At 42.4% G+C, this 20332-nt stretch overlaps 1 protein-coding gene across 1 annotated transcript in view; it reads left to right on the top strand.

Moving 5' to 3' along the window:
• dpp10 (dipeptidyl peptidase like 10) overlaps positions 1–20332 on the top strand; it is a gene marked incomplete at its 3' end in the record, with an annotated part of 1190700 nt that overhangs the window by 763392 nt on the left and 406976 nt on the right. Inside the window, exon 6 of the mRNA XM_084314814.1 lies at positions 1851–1925. Coding sequence (XP_084170940.1) covers positions 1851–1925 — 75 coding nt within the window. The remainder of the gene's footprint in view (positions 1–1850; positions 1926–20332) is intronic.

The raw sequence follows: 20332 nt of genomic DNA, 5'->3' as shown, positions 1-20332 counted from the left end.
TATATCTGAGAAGATAATGATGATCAGCAACAAATTTACGTTTAAGAAAAAGTTTAAAAATGCTTTATGAATAATGAAATACAGTTGAGTTACTGATTTATTTAGTTAGTATTGTTAGTTTAGTTAGTTAGTTGAGTTTTTTTGTGAGATTTTAAAGATATTGAGAATGTACTTAGGCTAAAGTGTTTCTTATGTTTTATTGTTTTTTTATTACTGTACTGTAATGTACTGTCATGTTGTAAGTTATGTGTTCGGACGCCAGGAAGAATAGTATTTCACCCATGGGTGTAGACTAATGGGGATCCATAAAATAAACAAATAAACAAAAGCACATGTACACATTCTATATAAAGTGTGCTCTCACACATACAAGCATAGTGTTTCAGAAAAGGTGTCATCAGAAAACATACATAAAGTAAAGTACTAATCAACCACTGGAAAACATTTGCATAATGTATGTTATGTTATAGGCATAAGTATATATATATATATATATATATATATATATATATATATATATATATATATATATATATATATATATATATATATACATGTTTATTTAATATATATAATTATGTCGGAAAATAGTTGTTGAGTCAATCTTTTTATCTGTTCTTGATTATGGAGATGTCATTTATCGTCATGCTTCAGCTTCCACCCTTGGACTCTGTGTATGACTCTGCACTTTATTTATTATTTATTCATTTATTACTGGAGATTGGTATGATACACACCATTGTATCCTTTACAGTAAGGTTGGTTGGCCATCCCTGGCAGCTCGGCAAGACTATCATTGGCTCTTGTAAATTTTCAAGGCATTGACCGGCAAACAGCCACCGTATAGCTGCCCTGTTGGACATGAATGTTCCAGCCCATCAAACACGATCTAGTAACTGGATCACATTTAAAATACCACAGACTATACAGGACTCGGCAGGACAGCATTCTCTTATGAAGCCCCAAAGTCCTGGAATGACATTCAGTCAACGTTAAAGTAGGAAGTTATTCCTTCCCTTACGGAATTTAAATGTCTGATTTAATTTCTCTATGATTCATGTTGTAACTGTTTTTAACTGATTGCACTGCACATTGTTTTATTGTTTTATCTTGTTGTACACTCAGCAGTTCTGTAAATGAGGTGGCCTCACCTCAGAGCTCACCTGAGTATAAATAAAGCTTTCAATCAATCAATGATGTATAAGTAATATATTTTTGTTTTGTATTGGCAAAAGTCCAAATCAAACACTGCAATCGGGAGATGAAGCAACAGTGATTGTGGACGTGGGCGAGTGCTCTCACCACTAGACTAATCCACCCACCCTGATACAAACACAGCAATAAATAAAATGTAGTTAGCGTCATGGCTCAGCTTAAGTCATAAAGTTAGGGTTAAGGTTATAGGGTTCGATCCCCAGCAGGGGAACTCAAATGTTTTCTGAAAATGTGAAAGGTTTAAAAAATATTTTAATGTGTAATATATGTACTTGGTTATGATATGTACACATTGTAAATTTTCTATACATACATATTGTATGCCTATAACATAATGTACAATATGTCAATTGTTTCCTGTGGTCGATACTTTATTTACATATTTTAAGAAAGATTGAGTGTTCCAAGTATCAGTTCATACACCTATAATAACATCTACAGATAAGTGTTAATTGGCTAATCTCTCTCTCTCTCTCTCTCTCTCTCTCTCTCTCTCTCTCTCTCTCTCTCTCTCTCTCTCTCTCTCTCTCTCTATCTCTCTCTCTCTCTCTCTATATCTATCTCTCTCTCTCTATCTCTCTCTCTCTCTCTCTCTCTCTCTCTCTCTCTCTCTCTCTCTGTCTCTCTTCCACCAGATTAATTTCAACGTGGCAAAGTATTCCGTCTCCCCAGACTTGAAATATGTACTCTTCGCTTACGATGTTAAACAGGTAAGTTCCTATGTGCTGCATTATCATGCTTACAGGAGATTGAGTCTGCTTGACATAATACAATAAATATGGATTATTGTAATGTATATTGACAGCTGTGTGTTTTGTGTGGTGCTTGTTTGATCTGCAGTATTAACATACAGTATGTGTTTGATTTACTAGAAATAGGCGGAGCTGCCATACAAAAGCCCCTGTTCTCTCTCTAACTTGCTAGCTCTCCTTAACTCATCTCATCTACAGTATGTCATATTTAGAATAGAAAGGCACATCCCAACACCCAATAGGGTGGGTGCTGGATCAAAAAATACCATACGATACAAACAAGTAGATCCGAACAGCAAACAGCTCCCGTTGAAGGAGGTTTTATTATGCAGTAACGTTTCAAGGCACTTCCTCAGACTTCTGTTCAAAACAGAGAATCGCCATCTGTATACCTGATACCTGTATTCCAAATCGGGGCATAGTGATGAGTGATTAAAAATCCAGGCCTGAGTTCCTCTGCGATTGGCAGGTCACGTGCATTCATTATCATATAGCGGCAGGTCGAGTTTTAGCCATGATTACCAGCTTTCCATCTGAAAAAGAGTAGAGTAGATGCAAAATTAGATATGAAAATTGGACCCTCCACTATGGAAGGGATCAACTATAAGGATTATTGACAGGAAGATTAATCAGAGATGATTTGCATATTCTGCACGAGGTGTTTCCACACATAGGATCCGGAGCTATGTGGCTTACGCCTAGCTTAGAGGCGTGTCTAACATAGAGCCTAGAGGCGTGTCTAACGTAGAGCCTAGAGGCGTGTCTAACGTAGAGCCTAGAGGCATGTCTAACGCTTAGCCTAGAGGCGTGTCTTACGTAGAGCCTAGAGGCGTGTCTTACGTAGAGCCTAGAGGCATGTCTAACGCCTAGCCTAGAGGCGTGTCTTACATAGAGCCTAGAGGCGTGTCTAATGTAGAGCCTAGAGGTGTGTATTACGCCTAGCCTAGATGTGTGTCTAACGTAGAGCCTAGAGGCGTGTCTAACATAGAGCCTAGAGGCATGGCTAACGTAGCCTAGAGGTGTGGCTAAGGCCTAGCCTAGAGGCGTGACTAACATAGAGCCTAGAGCAGGGGTGTCAAAGTTAACATACGTCCAGCTTGGCCCGCCGGATGACTTTGCCAAGTGTGGAAGACATACTGTACATTGCATTTCTATAAAACGTTGCTATATAATAAAAGTAACTGCTATTCGTAATCAGTCCACTGGGGGTCACACTGTATCCGTAAGAGCATAGATATACTCAAGTCAAGTCAAGTCAAGAGTTTTAATTGTCACGGCATACAGGTATACAATGAAATGCAGGTGGTCTTGCCCGCAACGATGTGCAATACAGTGGTACAACATATAATAGAATCAAAAATGAAAAAACAACATTGTGCAGTAAACAGGTAACAGGTAACATGGAGTGACATCTCGGTATCTGTACATAGTTATTTACAGAGCATATGGGACATGCTAGTTAGCTTTGGTAGTGCAATACACTGTTCCTGCTATTCTAATTTAAAGTGTCCTTTCCTTTGGCCATACAGTAAGTGTGCGTGTGTGCGACATGAGTGTGTGCCCGCTCATGTTAAAGTGTTAAGTGGCTGCTCGTGTTTGAGCGTGCACAGCGTGCGTGTCGTGTGTGTGTTCATGTGTGCTTGTGTGTGGATAGTTCAATGTTCTGAGCACTCAATGTTCATTGTTCATGGCTCTGATGGCCTGGGGGAAGAAGCTGAGCCTCAGCCGCTCTGTCCTAGTAGCTGGGGTTCGCAGGCGTCTGCCTGACCTCAGCAGCTGAAACAGGCTGTTATTGGGGTGGTGAGGGTCTTTCATTATCCTGCAGGCTCTGGATTTGCACCTCTTGTTGTATAGAACCTGCAGGGGGGGTAGTGCAATACCCGTGGTACGCTCGGCTGAGCGCACCACTCTCTGTAGGGCCTTCTTGTCCTGTGCCGTGCTGTTTCCATACCAGGCAGTGATGTTTCCGGTCAGGATGCTCTCTACAGCTCCTGAGTAGAAGGACTGGAGTATCTTCCCCGATACTCTGAACTTCCTTAACTGTCTCAGGTGGTAGAGGCGCTGTTTCGCCTTCTTTACTACTGTGTCTATGTGTGTTGACCATGTCAGGTCCTCTGAGATGTGGACCCCCAGGTACTTAAAGCTGCTCACCCTGTCCACGGTGGCCCCGTTAATCATCAGTGGTGTGTGCGTCTCCTGCTGTCCTCTCCTATAATCCTTGGTTTTACCAATGTTCAGGAGCAGGCTGTTGTCCTGGCACCAGCGTTCCAGTACCTCAACCTCCTCCCGGTAGGCCTTCTCGTCGTTGTCCGAGATCAGCCCCACCACCACCGTGTCGTCTGCGAACTTCACTATGGAGTTAGAGCTGAACTTGGCCACACAGTCGTGTGTGTAGAGTGAGTACAGCAGGGGGCTCAGAACACAGCCCTGGGGGGACCCGATGCTCAGGGTGATGGTGTTGGAGGTCTGACCCCCCACCCTGACCGCCTGGGGTCTTTCGCTCAGAAAGTCCAGTACCCAGGCGCTCAGGGCGGAGCTCAGACATAGCTCGATCAGCTTGTCCACCAGTCTGGTGGGGACTATGGTGTTGAACGCTGAGCTGTAGTCAATGAACAACAGTCTCACATAGCCCCCCTTCTGACGGTCAATGTGCGAGAGGGTGCTGTGCAGTACCTGGGAGACTGGTCCCTAACCCTAACCCTGTTTGTCCTGTATGCAAATTGCATAGGGTCCATATCACTGGGGAGGGAGGCACAAATGTGGTCCTTGACCAGCCTCTCGAAACATTTCATGACCACAGAGGTGAGTGCCACTGGTCTGTAGTCATTTGGACATGTTGGGGAGGGTTTCTTCGGTACAGGGATGATGGTAGACATCTTGAAGCAGGCAGGGACCACTGACTCCGCCAGGGATTGATTAAATATGGCGGTGAACACAGGGGCCAGCTGGTTGGCACAGGACTTGAGTATGCGTCCTGTTATGCCATCTGGGCCAGCAGCCTTCCTGGTGTTCACCTGCATAAATGCTCTTCTCACACTGTGTTCCGACAACGAGAGAGCGTCCCCGCCCCCCCCGCGGTTGCCCTACCCACAGCCGAGAGATAAGTGATGCAGCAGTGAAAGCTAGCTATCGTATTGCTAGTGAAATAGCACCAGCCTCAAAGCCATACTGTGAGGGTGAGTTCGTGAAAACATGCTAATCGTGTATCGGCATCTTTTGCCAGGATACCCCAAATTGACAGACCTGGCAGCAACAGTTTTTAGCATGTTTGGGACGACCTACCTTTGTGAACAGGTTTTCTCTGTAATGAACATCACTAAAACAAAGCTGCGCTCGAGGCTCACACACAAGCATTTGAATGATATTCTTAAATTGGCTGCTACTCAGGTTTTAAGCCCAGGGCGTGAGACCCCTCTACATATGTTCAGATCCATTCCGTCATCATCCCCCAGACATGAACGAGAATCCGTCGATAACCAACCCAGGTCGTGGGATGTGGTCGTCGGAAGAGGAAAAACCCCCATCCCAGTTGCTTTATAAAAACGCCGTTTTAACCCCAAGCAACCAAGGCGTGCCAGTCAGTCGCCTGTTTACAGTGAGCTAGCACTATACGTGCGTCGGGACACACCCACATCAATGAACAGGCTATTTAGACCTGTCATTGAATCCCCAAGGCGCCCAGGGGAACGACAAGAGGGGTGTGACACTTCCTAACTCCAATACTTTTTGAATAGAAAAGAAGGAAGCACCAACAGTATGTATCCCAGTCTACACAGCCGGGGGTAAAAAAATTTCACATTTTTACATCCCACCACCCTCCCATAGGAAGGAGACGGGAATCCCCAGAGAGACTTCCCACGCGAGCTGTACAGATTGAAAAGAATATATTGCACCTTGAGCCATGTAAAAAAATTGGTTTTAGGGCTCTCCCGGGAAGAGGCACTGAACCCATACACACTCAATAATCGAAATGAATCGAATACATACACAATAGAATAGGACACCTTCTAGAGGGTCCACTCACTTTGACAATCTGAGGAGGAGGCTCTGTACTTTGATGGAGGCTCCCTCACATGGAAGAAGGAGTCCGAACTCACAGAAGGCCCGAATAGGCACTTGGTGAGGAGGAGCCCTGACCACCCCCCCGAAACAGATCCATCACATGGACCTGAACAGCACACGGAAGTCCTACCAACAGAGACACGCACGGTGACGTACTCTATGGCGGGGGAATTTCTGCGGTGCACACGCCCAATATCCCAGGCCGTGGTACCAGGAAACTCCCTCCCCCCCCCCCCCCCTCACCCCGTAACGTGCCGAACCGCAACGTGACAGGAACCTTGAAGGACAGGGGGTGTACCCCTGACCAACAGAAAAAAGGGGGAGAGGAAAGGTTACCAGTTCACCCCTTTACGACCCCACACCCATGATACGATGCAATGACAAAAAGAAGCGTTTGACAGCTTCACACAGCGCATGAGCTAACCTGCTATCTGATTTTTACTAAGGAAAAAACACAGAATAGAGAGGGCTCTCTAAGAGCCCCGGTCCAACTCACACATGTGCTTCTGTGGCCAGTCCAACCCAGTTGTAGGTCACATGACACACACAACCCATCATCACCTACAAAAAATGGCAAAAACACTCTACAGAGGAACACCGTTTTTCATAATGAGAGAATACATAATTCTCGATTAGTATCGACCACAGACCTTGCTAAGCACACACGAAAGCGACCAAACAATCTTTTCTTTTCTCCAGCAGTCTTAGCACAACCCAAGCAATCAAGCTAAGGGTTACATCGCATCCCTACCACACAAAGACACAATGTAGTGCAACAACATGTCTGATAGGAGGATGAAAAAGTCCCCAGGGAACCGGGGGGAAACACAATCCTCCTACTTTACCCTTAATACGGCCAGTTAAAACAGGAAACCTGTTAATATGTGAACACACTGTTCATTGTCATCACAGGCTGAGAAAAGAAAATTATTTACTCATTTGTCACTAAGCATAGCTTCATAGGTTAGTTACCCCTTAGTTGTGAGTACACGGTACATATAAACACACATGATGTTTCTCACACAACAACCAGATCATTTTCATATATGTAACAACAACCCGATTTGCCCGGAGAAGCTAATTACCAGTGACAAGACAGTTCACACAAAACTTGCGTCGTATCCCAAATGTATTGCAGCAACACACGTTTTTGGAAAACAGCGTTATTTACAAAACATGTAGAAGGTAAAGCCAGAAGACGCGTATAAGGTCTGGCCAAACCTTTGTCCTACCCGGAGCGTAGATCAGCGAAGTGCAGTCTCAAGACACCGTAGAAAAGACAGCCATCCTGTGTTGTTCGATCTGGGCAGCGTCGCCGCTCCACCCGTCGCTACGGTCCCCTTTGTTGACGCAATCCTTGCCGTCCTGGCTCAGGGCAGGGTCGACGAACATCCCCTGTCAAAGATGACGTCGTAGTCAAGAGTGTAAAACATGTTATAATCAAAGCACGTTCAACAGAGTAGCATTAAGCTAACGGCCGCTCCAACCGTCGGTCGCTACTGCCCCTGCTCGCGAGACGCCGAGCGAACGGTGCACGCGACCAGAGGGGAGCTCGCAGCGGCGCGCGAGTAGCTGGAGCTACCCCGCGCTGGGCCTTGGCCGATAGCAGCAAGCTAACGTTTCCTAGTGATGATGATGACACAATGATATAACACTCACCCAGACAGGCCGCCGTTCTGAAACCCTCCTCACTTTTTAAGAGAAAAGAGAAACAAGATGTCAACACAGCTTTACAACGGTGATTTTACCAACACCCGACGGAGCCAGCACAATACCAAAACTGGCCTGTGTAGCTGACTTGAACATAGATCTTCCGCTATCGAACATCTATGCACATATCTCCTCGTGAAGGAATACTCTCATTTGGATATGAAAGAAGGGGCTACACGGTGACAGAGAGATACCCACTCGTCCAGAAAACACAGGGATCACCAGTGTTAATGGTCGCGGCCCACTAGTTAAAACTATAATGGTCTTCAGACCAAGGTCTTCTGTCGCCTAGGAGGCTGAACAAAGGACCCTAGCCTGGGGCCGGTTTTCATAAACATTGTCAATTAGCCCCCATAGCACTAACAGACAAGTGGAGCCTGCCAGCAAACAGTACTCACCCAACCTGAAAACCCACCGCTTCTCACAACAGCGGCGCGTCCTACAGTTCAGCTGTGCCCTGAAAGGTTTCACCCCAACCAACACAGCAAGGAACTGCAGTTGAGAGGCATGCAGTGGCGTGCTCCCAATACGAAAACCGGTGGAGGATTTTAGAATGATCATCATCTTCCAGACACTCCAGTACGAAGACAATATCGCCGTATTTTCTCGAAAATAGTGAGAGAGAAAATAAAGATATGATGTCAACGTATCTCCTTGTTCTCCCTTTCCTCAGAGTAATATTTTTCTCCACGTCAAGTGGGCATATAGCAACACGTTGCTTGTGATTAAATTTGAGAAGGAGATGAGTGTGTGGCACCATCCCTGCTTATATAGGTAAGCGTATGGGGGTGTGGCCAGATGAATGCTGGCATTTAAAGGTACATTTGTGAAATTATTCAGTGTATATATGCTGAAGCGAGATATATGCATGAGACGCAGAGCGGGAGCTAGAGTGATACAGAACCAGCTGTATTTAGTTTTCCATAAGGTCCACTGACTCGGTCCCCAGCATTGTGGTGGTTGAGCAGCAGCCAGGTCTAGTGGTGACTCGGGTCTGGCAGTGGCTAACACTACTAGCAGTGTCAACTGCAGTAGTGCTGCTAGCTGCTGTGCTAACAGCATTAGTCTTTAGCCTTGTACAGCCTTGTGGCGGGTTAAACCTTTTTTTCGGCGGCATGTGGTGTACTATTTACTTTTTACTTGAGTCGCAGTTGCAGGACATGAGGACCAGGAATATGACGTTAAGCTTGCTGCTTCTTCTTCACCAAAAATGGGTTGGAGTAGCATTAGACACGCTCATGGGCGACACATAATTGGCTTGGAGGTGAAATGCAGCCTATTCCAATTATTAACATTCGGTTATTTTAAAAACTGAAAAGAAAAATATGATCTATTAACAATTTATTTAGGTAACATAAATAATACAAATTCGTACATTGAAAAATATATATATATATAAAAACGAAATTATATAAATTTTTTGAGAGAAAAATTTGAGAGAAGTTGTTGACTATGGGGGCTCAGACTCTATCCCCATTGGCCCCCACATAATTTGAACACTGTCTACATGTATGTTTTAGGGCTGTCAGTTTATTGTGTTAATTAGATTAATTAATTACACAGCAAATTATCGCGTCATGAAAATGAATGCAAAATTAATTAAAAAAAAAAATATATATATATATATATATCTTTTTATAAATAATTTTTTTATTTGTTTATCTCATTCCATAAGAACGTAGAATACACATGTATAGACTTTCTTTTTAAATGGTCCATTTGCATGTTATTGGTATCTGATTCTAGGGACATCTATATGGATCTCAGGGAATGTATTCCCAGTGTCAGAAATACTGTGTCTGTTACTAGGCTTGAGTAAATTGTAATGAACCAAATGAGAATATCAATTACATTTTTTATATATTTGTTTATCTTTGACTGTGAATAATACCATGCTAAAATTTACCAGTCCTGAAAAATCTAAGCAAATGAATAAAGGGAAGATGATTAAACAGAAGGTTTTGTAGATACAGTACTGAATTCTGCCATCCGGACACATGCAATTTGAAATATGATTATAGAATATAGAATATCAGGCCTAAAATGATTATGTGATTAATTAGATTAATTAATTACAAATCCTGTAATTAATTAGATATTTTCTTTTGCCTGACATCACTAGTATGTTTGTCTCACAGTGAAATGTCTACATGTATGTTTGTCTCACAGTGAAATGTCTACATGTATATTTGTCTCACAGTGAAATGTATACATGTATTTTTGGCTCACAGTGAAATGTCTACATGCATGTTTGTTTCACAGTGAAATGTCTACATGTATGTTTGTCTCACAGCGAAATGTATACATGTATGTTTGTCTCACAGTGAAATGTCTACATGTATGTTTGTCTCACAGTGAAATGTCTACATGTATGTTTGTCTCACAGTGAAATGTCTACATGAATGTTTGTTTCACAGTGAAATGTCTACATGTATGTTTGTCTCACAGTGAAATGTATACATGTATGTTTGTCTCACAGTGAAATGTCTACATGAATGTTTGTTTCACAGTGAAATGTCTACATGTATGTTTGTCTCACAGTGAAATGTATACATGTATGTTTGTCTCACAGTGAAATGTCTACATGTATGTTTGTCTCACAGTGAAATGTCTACATGTATGTTTGTCTCACAGTGACATGTCTACATAAATGTTTGTTTCACAGTGAAATGTCTACATGTATGTTTGTATCACAGTGAAATGTCTACATGTATGTGTAATAATATGTAGTAGCATGATTGATTAATGCCTCTCTACAGCTGGTACTTTGATTCATCTTGATAAAATCTCATAATATCTTGATAACTTGTCTGTAAATCCCAATAATAGGCCCAGTTTTATTTCCCCTGTAAACATTTTGTAAGGCTATCGCCAATGCAAATCCTTCCATTCAAGTTGATGCATGGTTTTCTCAGCACATTGCACTGCTGATAATAATTAGCTTGGAGATTAGATTTGAGTGGTCGTAGAATGCCACCACCTTTATAGTTCAGGCTGGGTTTCCCAGCTTTGATGTGCCTTAAAGTTCTACCAAGGTTTCTATTTATTTTGTGGGGAAAAATTATTTTATACTTTTTTTTTATAACATTTCAACATGTTATGTTACAGTGCACATTGTAACATAACATCAACATCATCTCGGTATATTCACATTGTCCATACGTCTCTCAGTGTTTACTTCTAAATGGTAAATGGTGCATTTATATAGCACTTTTGTCCAAAGTGCTTTACAATTTTGTTCCTTACATTCACACATTCATTCACACATTCACACACCGACGGCGGAGGCAACCATGCAAGGTGCCAACCTGCTCATCGGGAGCAATTAGGGGTTAAGTGTCTTGCTCAAGGACATTTCAACACGCTGCCTGGGAGGAGCTGGAATCAAATTTTCCGACTGAGCCACTGTCACCCCCAAGCAATCCTGTTATCACAGAGGCAGCTCCTTTCCACATGTCCAGTGTATTGGCTTTGTTTGCTCGTGCTGTGGATAGTTCTAGCATGATCACATCCAGACACAGCCAACGTTGAACAGATTGTTTGGACTGCGGTCAGACCTGCTTTGTGTCTCTTTCAGTGCCATGTGCGAGTCGTCATTAAGTAACAGAGGAATCCGTTCCAGGGGTAAAGGTTTGCCAGTCGCATCAGATGGAATTGATGCCACTTTCTTCCAGACGTCATAGATCTCTGTCTTTCTAAGGTTTCTAAGATGTATCTTTCAAAAGGAGCTTGTTTCTCTGTGTTTCTCTCCCCATGATTCCCAGTTTGTGACAAATCAGAAGGTTTAAAAAAAGAATTCTGCTCCTGTATTAGTATTAGTGAGAACCTGACCTGGGCCCTCATTCATCAACGTGTTCTACGCACAGATCTGTGCTTACCCTGTGCGTACGATCATTTCTAAGCAAAGAGTGGGATTCATCAATTTCAACTTGAACTTGACTTTGTGCGTACATCTACGCACAGGTCAGACCTGGCGTACCTAGCTCCCAGTGGTAGAAGATCGTTACTACGCATAAGCACTCCTCAGTCCTGCATTAGTTCCAAGGCGGAAATAAGCTTCCGTGCATTAGTGTTCAACTTCTGTATGCCCCGTAATTCATTATAGTTCATTGCAAAATAGCGACAGTAGTGTAATTATAACGGGCTCACATGCGAACAAGAGGTTGGCCTGCTTGTTTGGCACGGGGGGGCAGACGCAAAACACCAACCTCCAAACGCGATTAGATATTGTTTCAAATAAAAAGCAAATTATTATGTGTGTCATGTTTCCAAATAAGATTGGTCACGAAATGCTTTCTACTTCAATTTGTTGGTTAGAATAGATGACCTCCGTTGAAACTTCACTGAGACTAACAGTCTATTTGTGAGCTCCCGCACAGATGTGATAATAATAATAATAATAATAATAATAATAATAATAATAATAATAATAATAATAATAATAATAATAATAATAATAATAATAATAATAATAATAATAATAATAATAATAATAATAATAATAATAATAATAATAATAATAATAATAGCTTCATTTTATATAGCGCCTTTCAAGAGACCCAAGGTCGCTTTACATAGATAGGGGGGGGGGGATAACAAAGTAACAAACATAGTGGACAGACACACAACATATATATATGATGATGGAATTCATTCAAGATCCTCTCCACCCTCGGGTACGTCTTTGCCACCGCGGCACGGTCCATCGTGATATTGGAGATGGATCGACCAATAGACTGTTACTGTAGCTGTCAAAGCTCCATCACAAATGCAGTTATGTGAATAGAAAGGGATTCCACTCAGTCAATGTTGCGATGCGCATTTGCCTGATACATGTTATTGCTGGATGCCGGGAGGAAGGCGATGCTGGATGTTTTCAATTCATTAAATAAAACGGATACTTTTTGCAAGGGTTTACTGACTGTCATACAAATGATCAACCAACTACATACTGTAACTTTTCAGTGCACGTTCTTATTTACATTGTGACAACAGCCTTGTGAGTTCCCGCAGTGACCCGCACACAGACATGATGGAATTCAAGTTCATGTATTGAAAGGCAGGCTATCATACATGCAGTGAGATTCATTGTTCTTGTATATGCTCTCGTATTATATTGTTTATATAGGCTACCCAATACTGACATCAAAATAGATTGTAGTATGCCTCTAGAAATCATATGCAGCAGGTAGAAGATTGACGGGAGATCCATCGCGATTTGGAATCAAATTGAGGAGAACTTTAATCCCTGGGGTATTAATCAAACAACACGGGAAAAGGCAGTCATATTCCAGCGCGGTCTTTATTAGCCGACAACAAAATAGATGCATCTAAAAATCATATAGCCAATCGAACACAACTAATAAAGGCATTCATATTACAGCACGGTTATAATGACACACAACCAACGCCAAACAGTGGTCAACGAACGGTCTTTATTAGTATCTTGAGCTGTCCAGGCAGAATTGCAGCAATGGTCTTAGGGAGCCGTTGATATCTGACATCACCGTTTACGAGTCCGCCTTTTATTTATCCCACAATACGCAATAGTGTCTTCTTGGTTCGACAGCAGTGAACAATCTTCGTGGATTTTCTCAGGGTTCCGCTCGGGTCCGTCCATTATTTCACATCCCATGGGGGGTGTTTCCTCATTTTCATGACCATATATGGATAATCATGCACGAGCATTGACGGTAGAACAAAGTGGTATTCATCAACACGGCAGGGCATAGAGCCTGCGTACGCACGTGTGATGAATGCCGACTTCCCTGTGCGTACGCTAGTTCTACATTCCGTGCTTACGTGTGGAAGTAGGTCAAGTTCTACGTCCACGTTGATGCATGAGGGCCCTGGTCTCTCTTGACTCTTGTAATCTGCATAGATGCAACACGGTGCTCCTCTAGTTTTCCCAAATTCTGAAATCAATCACGTATTTTTTATTTTTTTTGCTCATCTCTGGCTGTCAATGTATAAGTAAACAACCTGACTTCGCCAGAGGAAGGTGTCGTATACCGTTGACGGAAACGGCTTTCGCACAGATCATCTATCCCACATCGGGAGGAAGTGGAGTGGTGATTGCGATACCCCCGGTCCCTTTACCCACACTTGATTGCAGGAACACGTAAGCCTAGCGGGAACCGCAGATGTGATGCAGAAGAAAAGCAAGTAGCTGAGACAGAATCCATTACCTCTGTCCCCTGTCGGCTCTGGCGGTGGCTGCTGTATATGGTGTCGGTGCTGAAAAGCCACACCTGGGCCCCTGAGCAGCATATGTTATTCTGTCTACCAGCTACCGACAGTCAGACTGCAGCCTGGCTACTTGAGTGACAAGCGGAGCATCCATGCAGCAGCCACGGAACTCGTGAGGACCAGAGGTCATTACTAATCAGCATGTTTACACCCAACTAGGCCAACACACACATCCTCCTGGCTCCCTTTACACTCTGGGTCCCTTGAAGGAAATTAAACATTGGATCAACCTAAACAAATGTATAAGTAATTGATCACACCTAATCTATTTTCATCTAATATATTTTCATGAACCTGTATTGTTTAACTCCATTCAAACTATTTTCTGAAGGTGGATCAAACCAATTATTTCAAATAGTCATACAACATAAACATTTCTTAGAATTGTCTTTATTAACCCTGTCACTGCCACGCGGCAGAAGGTTAACCCTTTAATATCACACAACCAACGGCGATGCTCCGCGGAGCTAATGATGCTAATGATGGAGCATCGCCGTCGGTTGTGTGATAGTAAAGGGCTAACCTTCTGTATTGTCACAGTGAAAGGGTTAACCGGCTGTCGTGTGGCAGTGAAAGGGTTAACTTAATGTAAATAATCCATTCAGTTTAATGATTTTTGGAAGGTTGGAGCAAACGGATTATTTTAAGTTGTCTAAAAAAAAAAGAAAAAAAGAACAGTTGTCATTATTTGAAATGTATAGCAAATAAATGTTGTTTTGGGAGAAAAACAAGCGACGGGGACATTTAGCAGAATATGCCTTGTATACTATATCTCTCTGCATAGAGTTCCCCCCTCCCCTACATATTTATATTTCATATTTCTACGTGAGGAACACATTGTAAATATAAATGCAGCCATTTACCATTTACCATTCTATCTGTCTCTGTACCCCATCCAGCCTGTACCTTATCTTAAATCCCCATATCTGGGTGCCAAGCACGGGGAACAGAGCATGGCCGCCTAGTTATAGTTGAAAGTGGGGGTGCAATTTTTTTTTTATTTTATTTTTTTTTACATTTTTTTTTTTTTTTTGCAGCAGCAGATTTTTTTACGGCAGATTTTTTTACATTTAATGAACACCTGTATGTGCAATTTCCTGCAATATAGAGCCTTCAATCTTGACCAAAATAAAGCTGCTCTTTTCACTATAAAACTCAGTTTATATTGCAGTATGATAGCTATAATAATAATAACTTCACTGCGAGGGCTCTTTTAGCTAACGCTAGCTAGGCACGTATGATAGCCAATTACTATTATAATAATAATAATAATAACTTTCCCATCCTCCCAAAGCCCCTCCAGCCCCGTTCACATCCGCAGCACCAACAACAACAACAACAACTAATTGACGCTATCAATAGCCCCAGTGAGCGCGGCGGCTGAATGAATGAAAACTTTATTTAACAGATTGCAGAATGGGTACAATACAGTACGGCTCAATACACACAATTGTTAAGGGGATGCAGACCAGAGAAAGACGTTTGTCTTGTTTACATCAGGGTCCCCTTTCGTGACTGTGCTGCACCGAGTGAATCCACAGTCACTTGCTCCTCAATGGGAAACCAACCTAGATTTACCATGAAGGACTGGTTCTGGCCGAACCGTTCGTTATACAAGTATCACAGAGACATTACAAAGGTGCTCACAGTTGCACGAGGGGTTCGCACAGAGATACGGGATGGTTTGAAAGCTCGGCGTTGCTAATAAATATTTTAAATATTTTTTTATAAACTGCTCAAAGCGGCATTATTTCCGCCGTTGGGTGATCACAGCGCCTGCGCACCATCCTGTATCTCTGGATTCACTCGGTGCACTGGGTGCAGCGCCGATGCTCACCATACGAGAAATATTCAGTTTCAATCTGTTTGCGCATTTAGTATACAGTCACAGTGTTCGACTTACGTGATGATTTGCTCCATTTTGATGTAAACGCCGAAGAATAATCCTCACGAGTCACAATGTTATCCAATATCCAGCCTGAATTTTTCAAGGGCTTTCGAAAAAGCCGCCTCCCCCAACATGTCGTATACGTCATGCCGACGAACCGTGGCCCGTGGGCACTGGATCAAACCATTAAAGTGGGGGGTCACACAATCTTTGGAAACTTAAAAACTTGCTATTAAGTGGCATTGCGTATTATTAATTTGATTGAAATTACGTAGTTATGGTTCGATAAGATTTATATATTGGGGGGGGATATTTATATCATATGATATGATCAAAAAGTGAGGGAGCAAAGAGACAAGCTTGCTCCCCCAAGTTCAATAGTCCTGGAGCACGTGCATCGTCTGCTCCGTTAAGTGGGCGCCTATGGAACAGAGTACAGTCAGTAAGTGACGTAGATAGATATGGAAAAAAGACAGATAGAGTCGGGTAGGGAAGAGGTGAAGGCTATATAAAGTGTATGCTTTTAAACGGAACGTAGACCAAATGCGTCCACATTTTTATAGGATTCTAGCACATTTTCATAACAATAGCGAATATTACCGTTTTCATTGAGGTTTCTCACAAATTAACGATGCTTTATGTTGTCATTTATATGCCGATTATCATTAAAATCTTAAATAGTACCATATGTCCCCCTTTAGACAACATATGTAACGCTACCAGCGCACTTTTGTTAAGATAATTAGTTTACCATTCACGGTCGCTATACCGAGGCCGCAGTAATAGTTTAGCGCTGTTCAGGTCACGTTGAAGAATGGACACATCCCAGTGACCTGTGACCTGTGCTAAGGATCTTGGGAAATGTATTCATGTAGTTTTCAACATTTTCACCTTTTAATTTTAAACCAATGCTGCCATCTACTGACAACAGAAAGTGTTGTCTATCGTCACTTCCGTATACAGCGTCGCCCCAAACCCATTCTAGAGATTCCCACTTTGTACTGGGAATGGGGCGTGGCCGTATTTGGTCCCAGACAATAAGAGTGGCTGCGATTGGTCACAGTGACGTTAATGCAGCAGTGGGGGAACATGGCAGGGCTGCCTCGCCATACCGACTGTATTCCTCCCAAAGACAGTACCAGGTTTACTGGAACAAGGATAACGTAGGCCATGACAATGTTAAAGAACATAACAACTACCACCTGAGGTCCAATGATCGCATCACTTTATCAATTCCCACGGCCTGTACTGTCTTTGGGCAGATTTCCTTAAATTTTGCTTTTGCTGCAGCAAATGAATGGACCTCTCTCCATAACTCTTAAAACGTTCATAATTTCTGTAATTTCACGTGTCCCTCGTTTGCGCATGTCGATCCCCCTTCTCCTCTCTATATATTACACACCTGCGACTCTCACCCAGCCTTTTAACGGTAATTTTACTGTTCTGCTTCGTGTATGTATCATCTATAAAACATTTTATTTAATTTGTTTGTTTGATGTGTGTTAACTATTTGCCATACCTCGGTGATGTTTGTCCCATCTGTCTCTCTTCTATTTTATTGAATAACTTTTTATTTTGTTTTATTTGTTACCCTTTCTTCTCGTCAGGCCGTCACTGAAAATAAGCATTTGTTCTTAATTGACCCGTCTGGTTAAATAAAAGGTTACATTTTCTTCTTCTTTTAAATGGAGAGCGTCATGTGGACAATGGAGCAATGAAGGGGTTAATGTTAACGGACCAAACCATTCTAATTTTGACTTCTTGCCACTACCAGAGATTGTCCCCGTCTTTAACAACTTGTGTTCGTAGGTGTATACCGTGTTTATTTCAGCTGATATAAGCTCACCTTACTGAACCCTATTCACATGCCGTTGGTGTTGAAACGGGGTGGAAAATACTCCCAATACATTAAAGCTCTTTGAAGGTTGCAAGGCAAGAGGTAATTAATCCTTGTGGAAATCAGGGTGCTCTTTTACTTTCCTTAATACTGTGCCCCCGCACCTCAAACGTCCTCATTCAGTTGGGTGCGCTTGATATTAACTCTGGGGTGTTCCTAGATACTTTCAAGGTTCATGGAGCATGTTTTCAACTCTTTCCAACATCAATGGCAGTGTGAAAGGTACTAGGCTGAGATCTAAACACATTTAATTACCCATCTATGACTGTTGTGAAAAGGGTTTCATAGTGTTATCAACTATTCCCAACAGTGCTCTTTCAACTTTTATCCTCCACAATTCATCTTCTAAGAAGCAGCAGGGGCTCTTCACTGAAAAACAACGCAGATTTACAGTTTAATTTGAAACAACTATTTCGCCGACCACACTATGCACTGTAAACGTCTGCACTCTAACTAGTTGTAGAGAGATGCAGGTCGTAAAGCAAGTGAAGTCAAGTCAAGAGTTTTATTTGTCACGGCATACGAGTATACAATGAAATGCGGGTGGTCTTGCCCGCAACGATGTGCATAATACAATAGTAATAACATATAATAGAATCCAATAGAACGACATTGTGCAATAAAACAAGTAAACAGAATAGGGCATATCGGTAAATGTACATAAGTTATTTACAGAGCATGGTAGGACATGCTAGGTCCTGTGGTAGTGAAATACACTGTTAGCTACGGATGAGGCACTGGGTCTTTCTGTACATGCTATATTATACAATCTCAAGTTATACTATACTATACTAAGCACATAAACATGTTGGGATTGTGATACATTTCACAGGAGAGCATAATATACATAATCACACAAGTAAGCTAGCTGGCTGCTGTCATTGCAAACAGCTAGATATGTGGGAGTCATAGCGGGCTAATGTTATTTCCAGGAACAAAAGCATTCATTCCGAAAATTACATTGTTGAGCTGAGCTTCTACATTAATGTATTGAACAAACAAAGGTTGCTCTATCACATGACACATCATATGCCATTTAGAAATAATAATATGACACATCATTGTATCAGATAGCACATTGTTGCAGATAGCATATGATGTTACTGTAAATATGAACCCTAACACCCCAACCACAAATGTGTGCAGCTTTCTCCAGAGATTGCAAAAAGAAAATTCAGTCTTTAGCAAGCTCAATTTAGCCGAAGTTTGGTTTTATTGCTTATCTCTACTTCATGTTAACATGCGGCACCATAATTAACAAACAAAATGTTAGCTAGGCCACAATGTGTGCACGATTAACAACAGCACCTAACCGTACCTTTAGGCACCATGATTAACAAACATTTGCTACTCTCTCCATAGTTGAAGATGACAGCTATAGTTTGAATGCTGAAAGCGTTGACGTAAATAGCATCACTGTATCTGCGTGTGGCAATTAGCGCCGATCTTTGTGAATTGGAGTGTTTTTGCAATGAGGCTCATTTGCATATAGAAAGGAGTAAATGTTTTGCCCATATTACCTCATTTAAATACCCGCAAATAGCACCGATGCACAATGATGATGGCAACGCAGTTCGCACGGTATTTCACCCTTTGCGCAAGCTTTGTGAATAGCAAAGTTTGTTTTGGGGCTATTTGCACAGGCATTGCGCCAGAAAAAGCTGCGCAATACCTTAGTGAATTTGTCCCTCTGATTGTGAGTATCGTCCATCTTGTCCATGTCTCCTGGAAATGCTGTCCTTTTTTTATCCAATTTGGTAGGTGGCAGAAAATGCGGCCCTAGAAACGTTGTCCTAGAAATGCGGTCCTGTAACGGTCCCCCCCGGTCTTGCTCCACAACCCCCATTTGTCCATGGACATTTTCCCCCCGGTATTGCGTCACAACCCTCATCTGTCCATGGACATATCCCTTACCTGAACTACGGCTCTCAACCACCAGGTGGCCTAGTTCAGTGTATTCATCTTTGTTATCTTTTATTTATTAACACTTTAATCGCCAAAAACGCCGTAGGACGTCTTTCCCCGCCGGGTGTATCACTTCCGAAACGGATTTGATTTCCGGGGTTGGCCTGATTGGCCGCGACGGCCACGTGACACGCCGCGGCCCCGCCCGCGGCAGCGGCCGAGGCAGCAACGCCAGAGGCTGCTGTGTTTCACTGCCGCTCTCCCACTTCAACGCCGCAGCAGCATTGTCGCGCCACATCTTCTGAGTGCAGAGCTGTTTAATCACTTTTCCCACTGCGTTACCAGTGGTGCGACGCTGGAGTTCACTTCGCCGTTCACATCGCGCCGCGCTTATGCCGTCTAGCACAGTCTCTAACAGTAACAGTAGTCTGACCAGTTTGTTTTGTGATGTTTGTTATCTTGTTTAGAAACACGGGTATCTTGTCCATTGATGGATATATAATGGATATATTTTGTCTGGCACAGTGGTGTAATTGTTAGTGCTCATTCCTGTCAAGCGGACGACCCGAGTTCGAAACCCTGCGTGTCTAATATTATTTTTTTTGGAATATAATATTAATGACTGTATACGCAAAAGTAGCCTAGTTTTAAGTT

The sequence above is a fragment of the Notolepis coatsorum genome, assembly GCF_963971535.1.
Source record: "Notolepis coatsorum genome assembly, chromosome: 5".
NCBI classification, from domain to species: Eukaryota; Metazoa; Chordata; class Actinopteri; order Aulopiformes; family Paralepididae; genus Notolepis; species Notolepis coatsorum.
The sequence above is the reverse complement of the archived record's forward strand: the minus strand, read 5'-3'. Positions and strand labels throughout refer to the sequence as shown.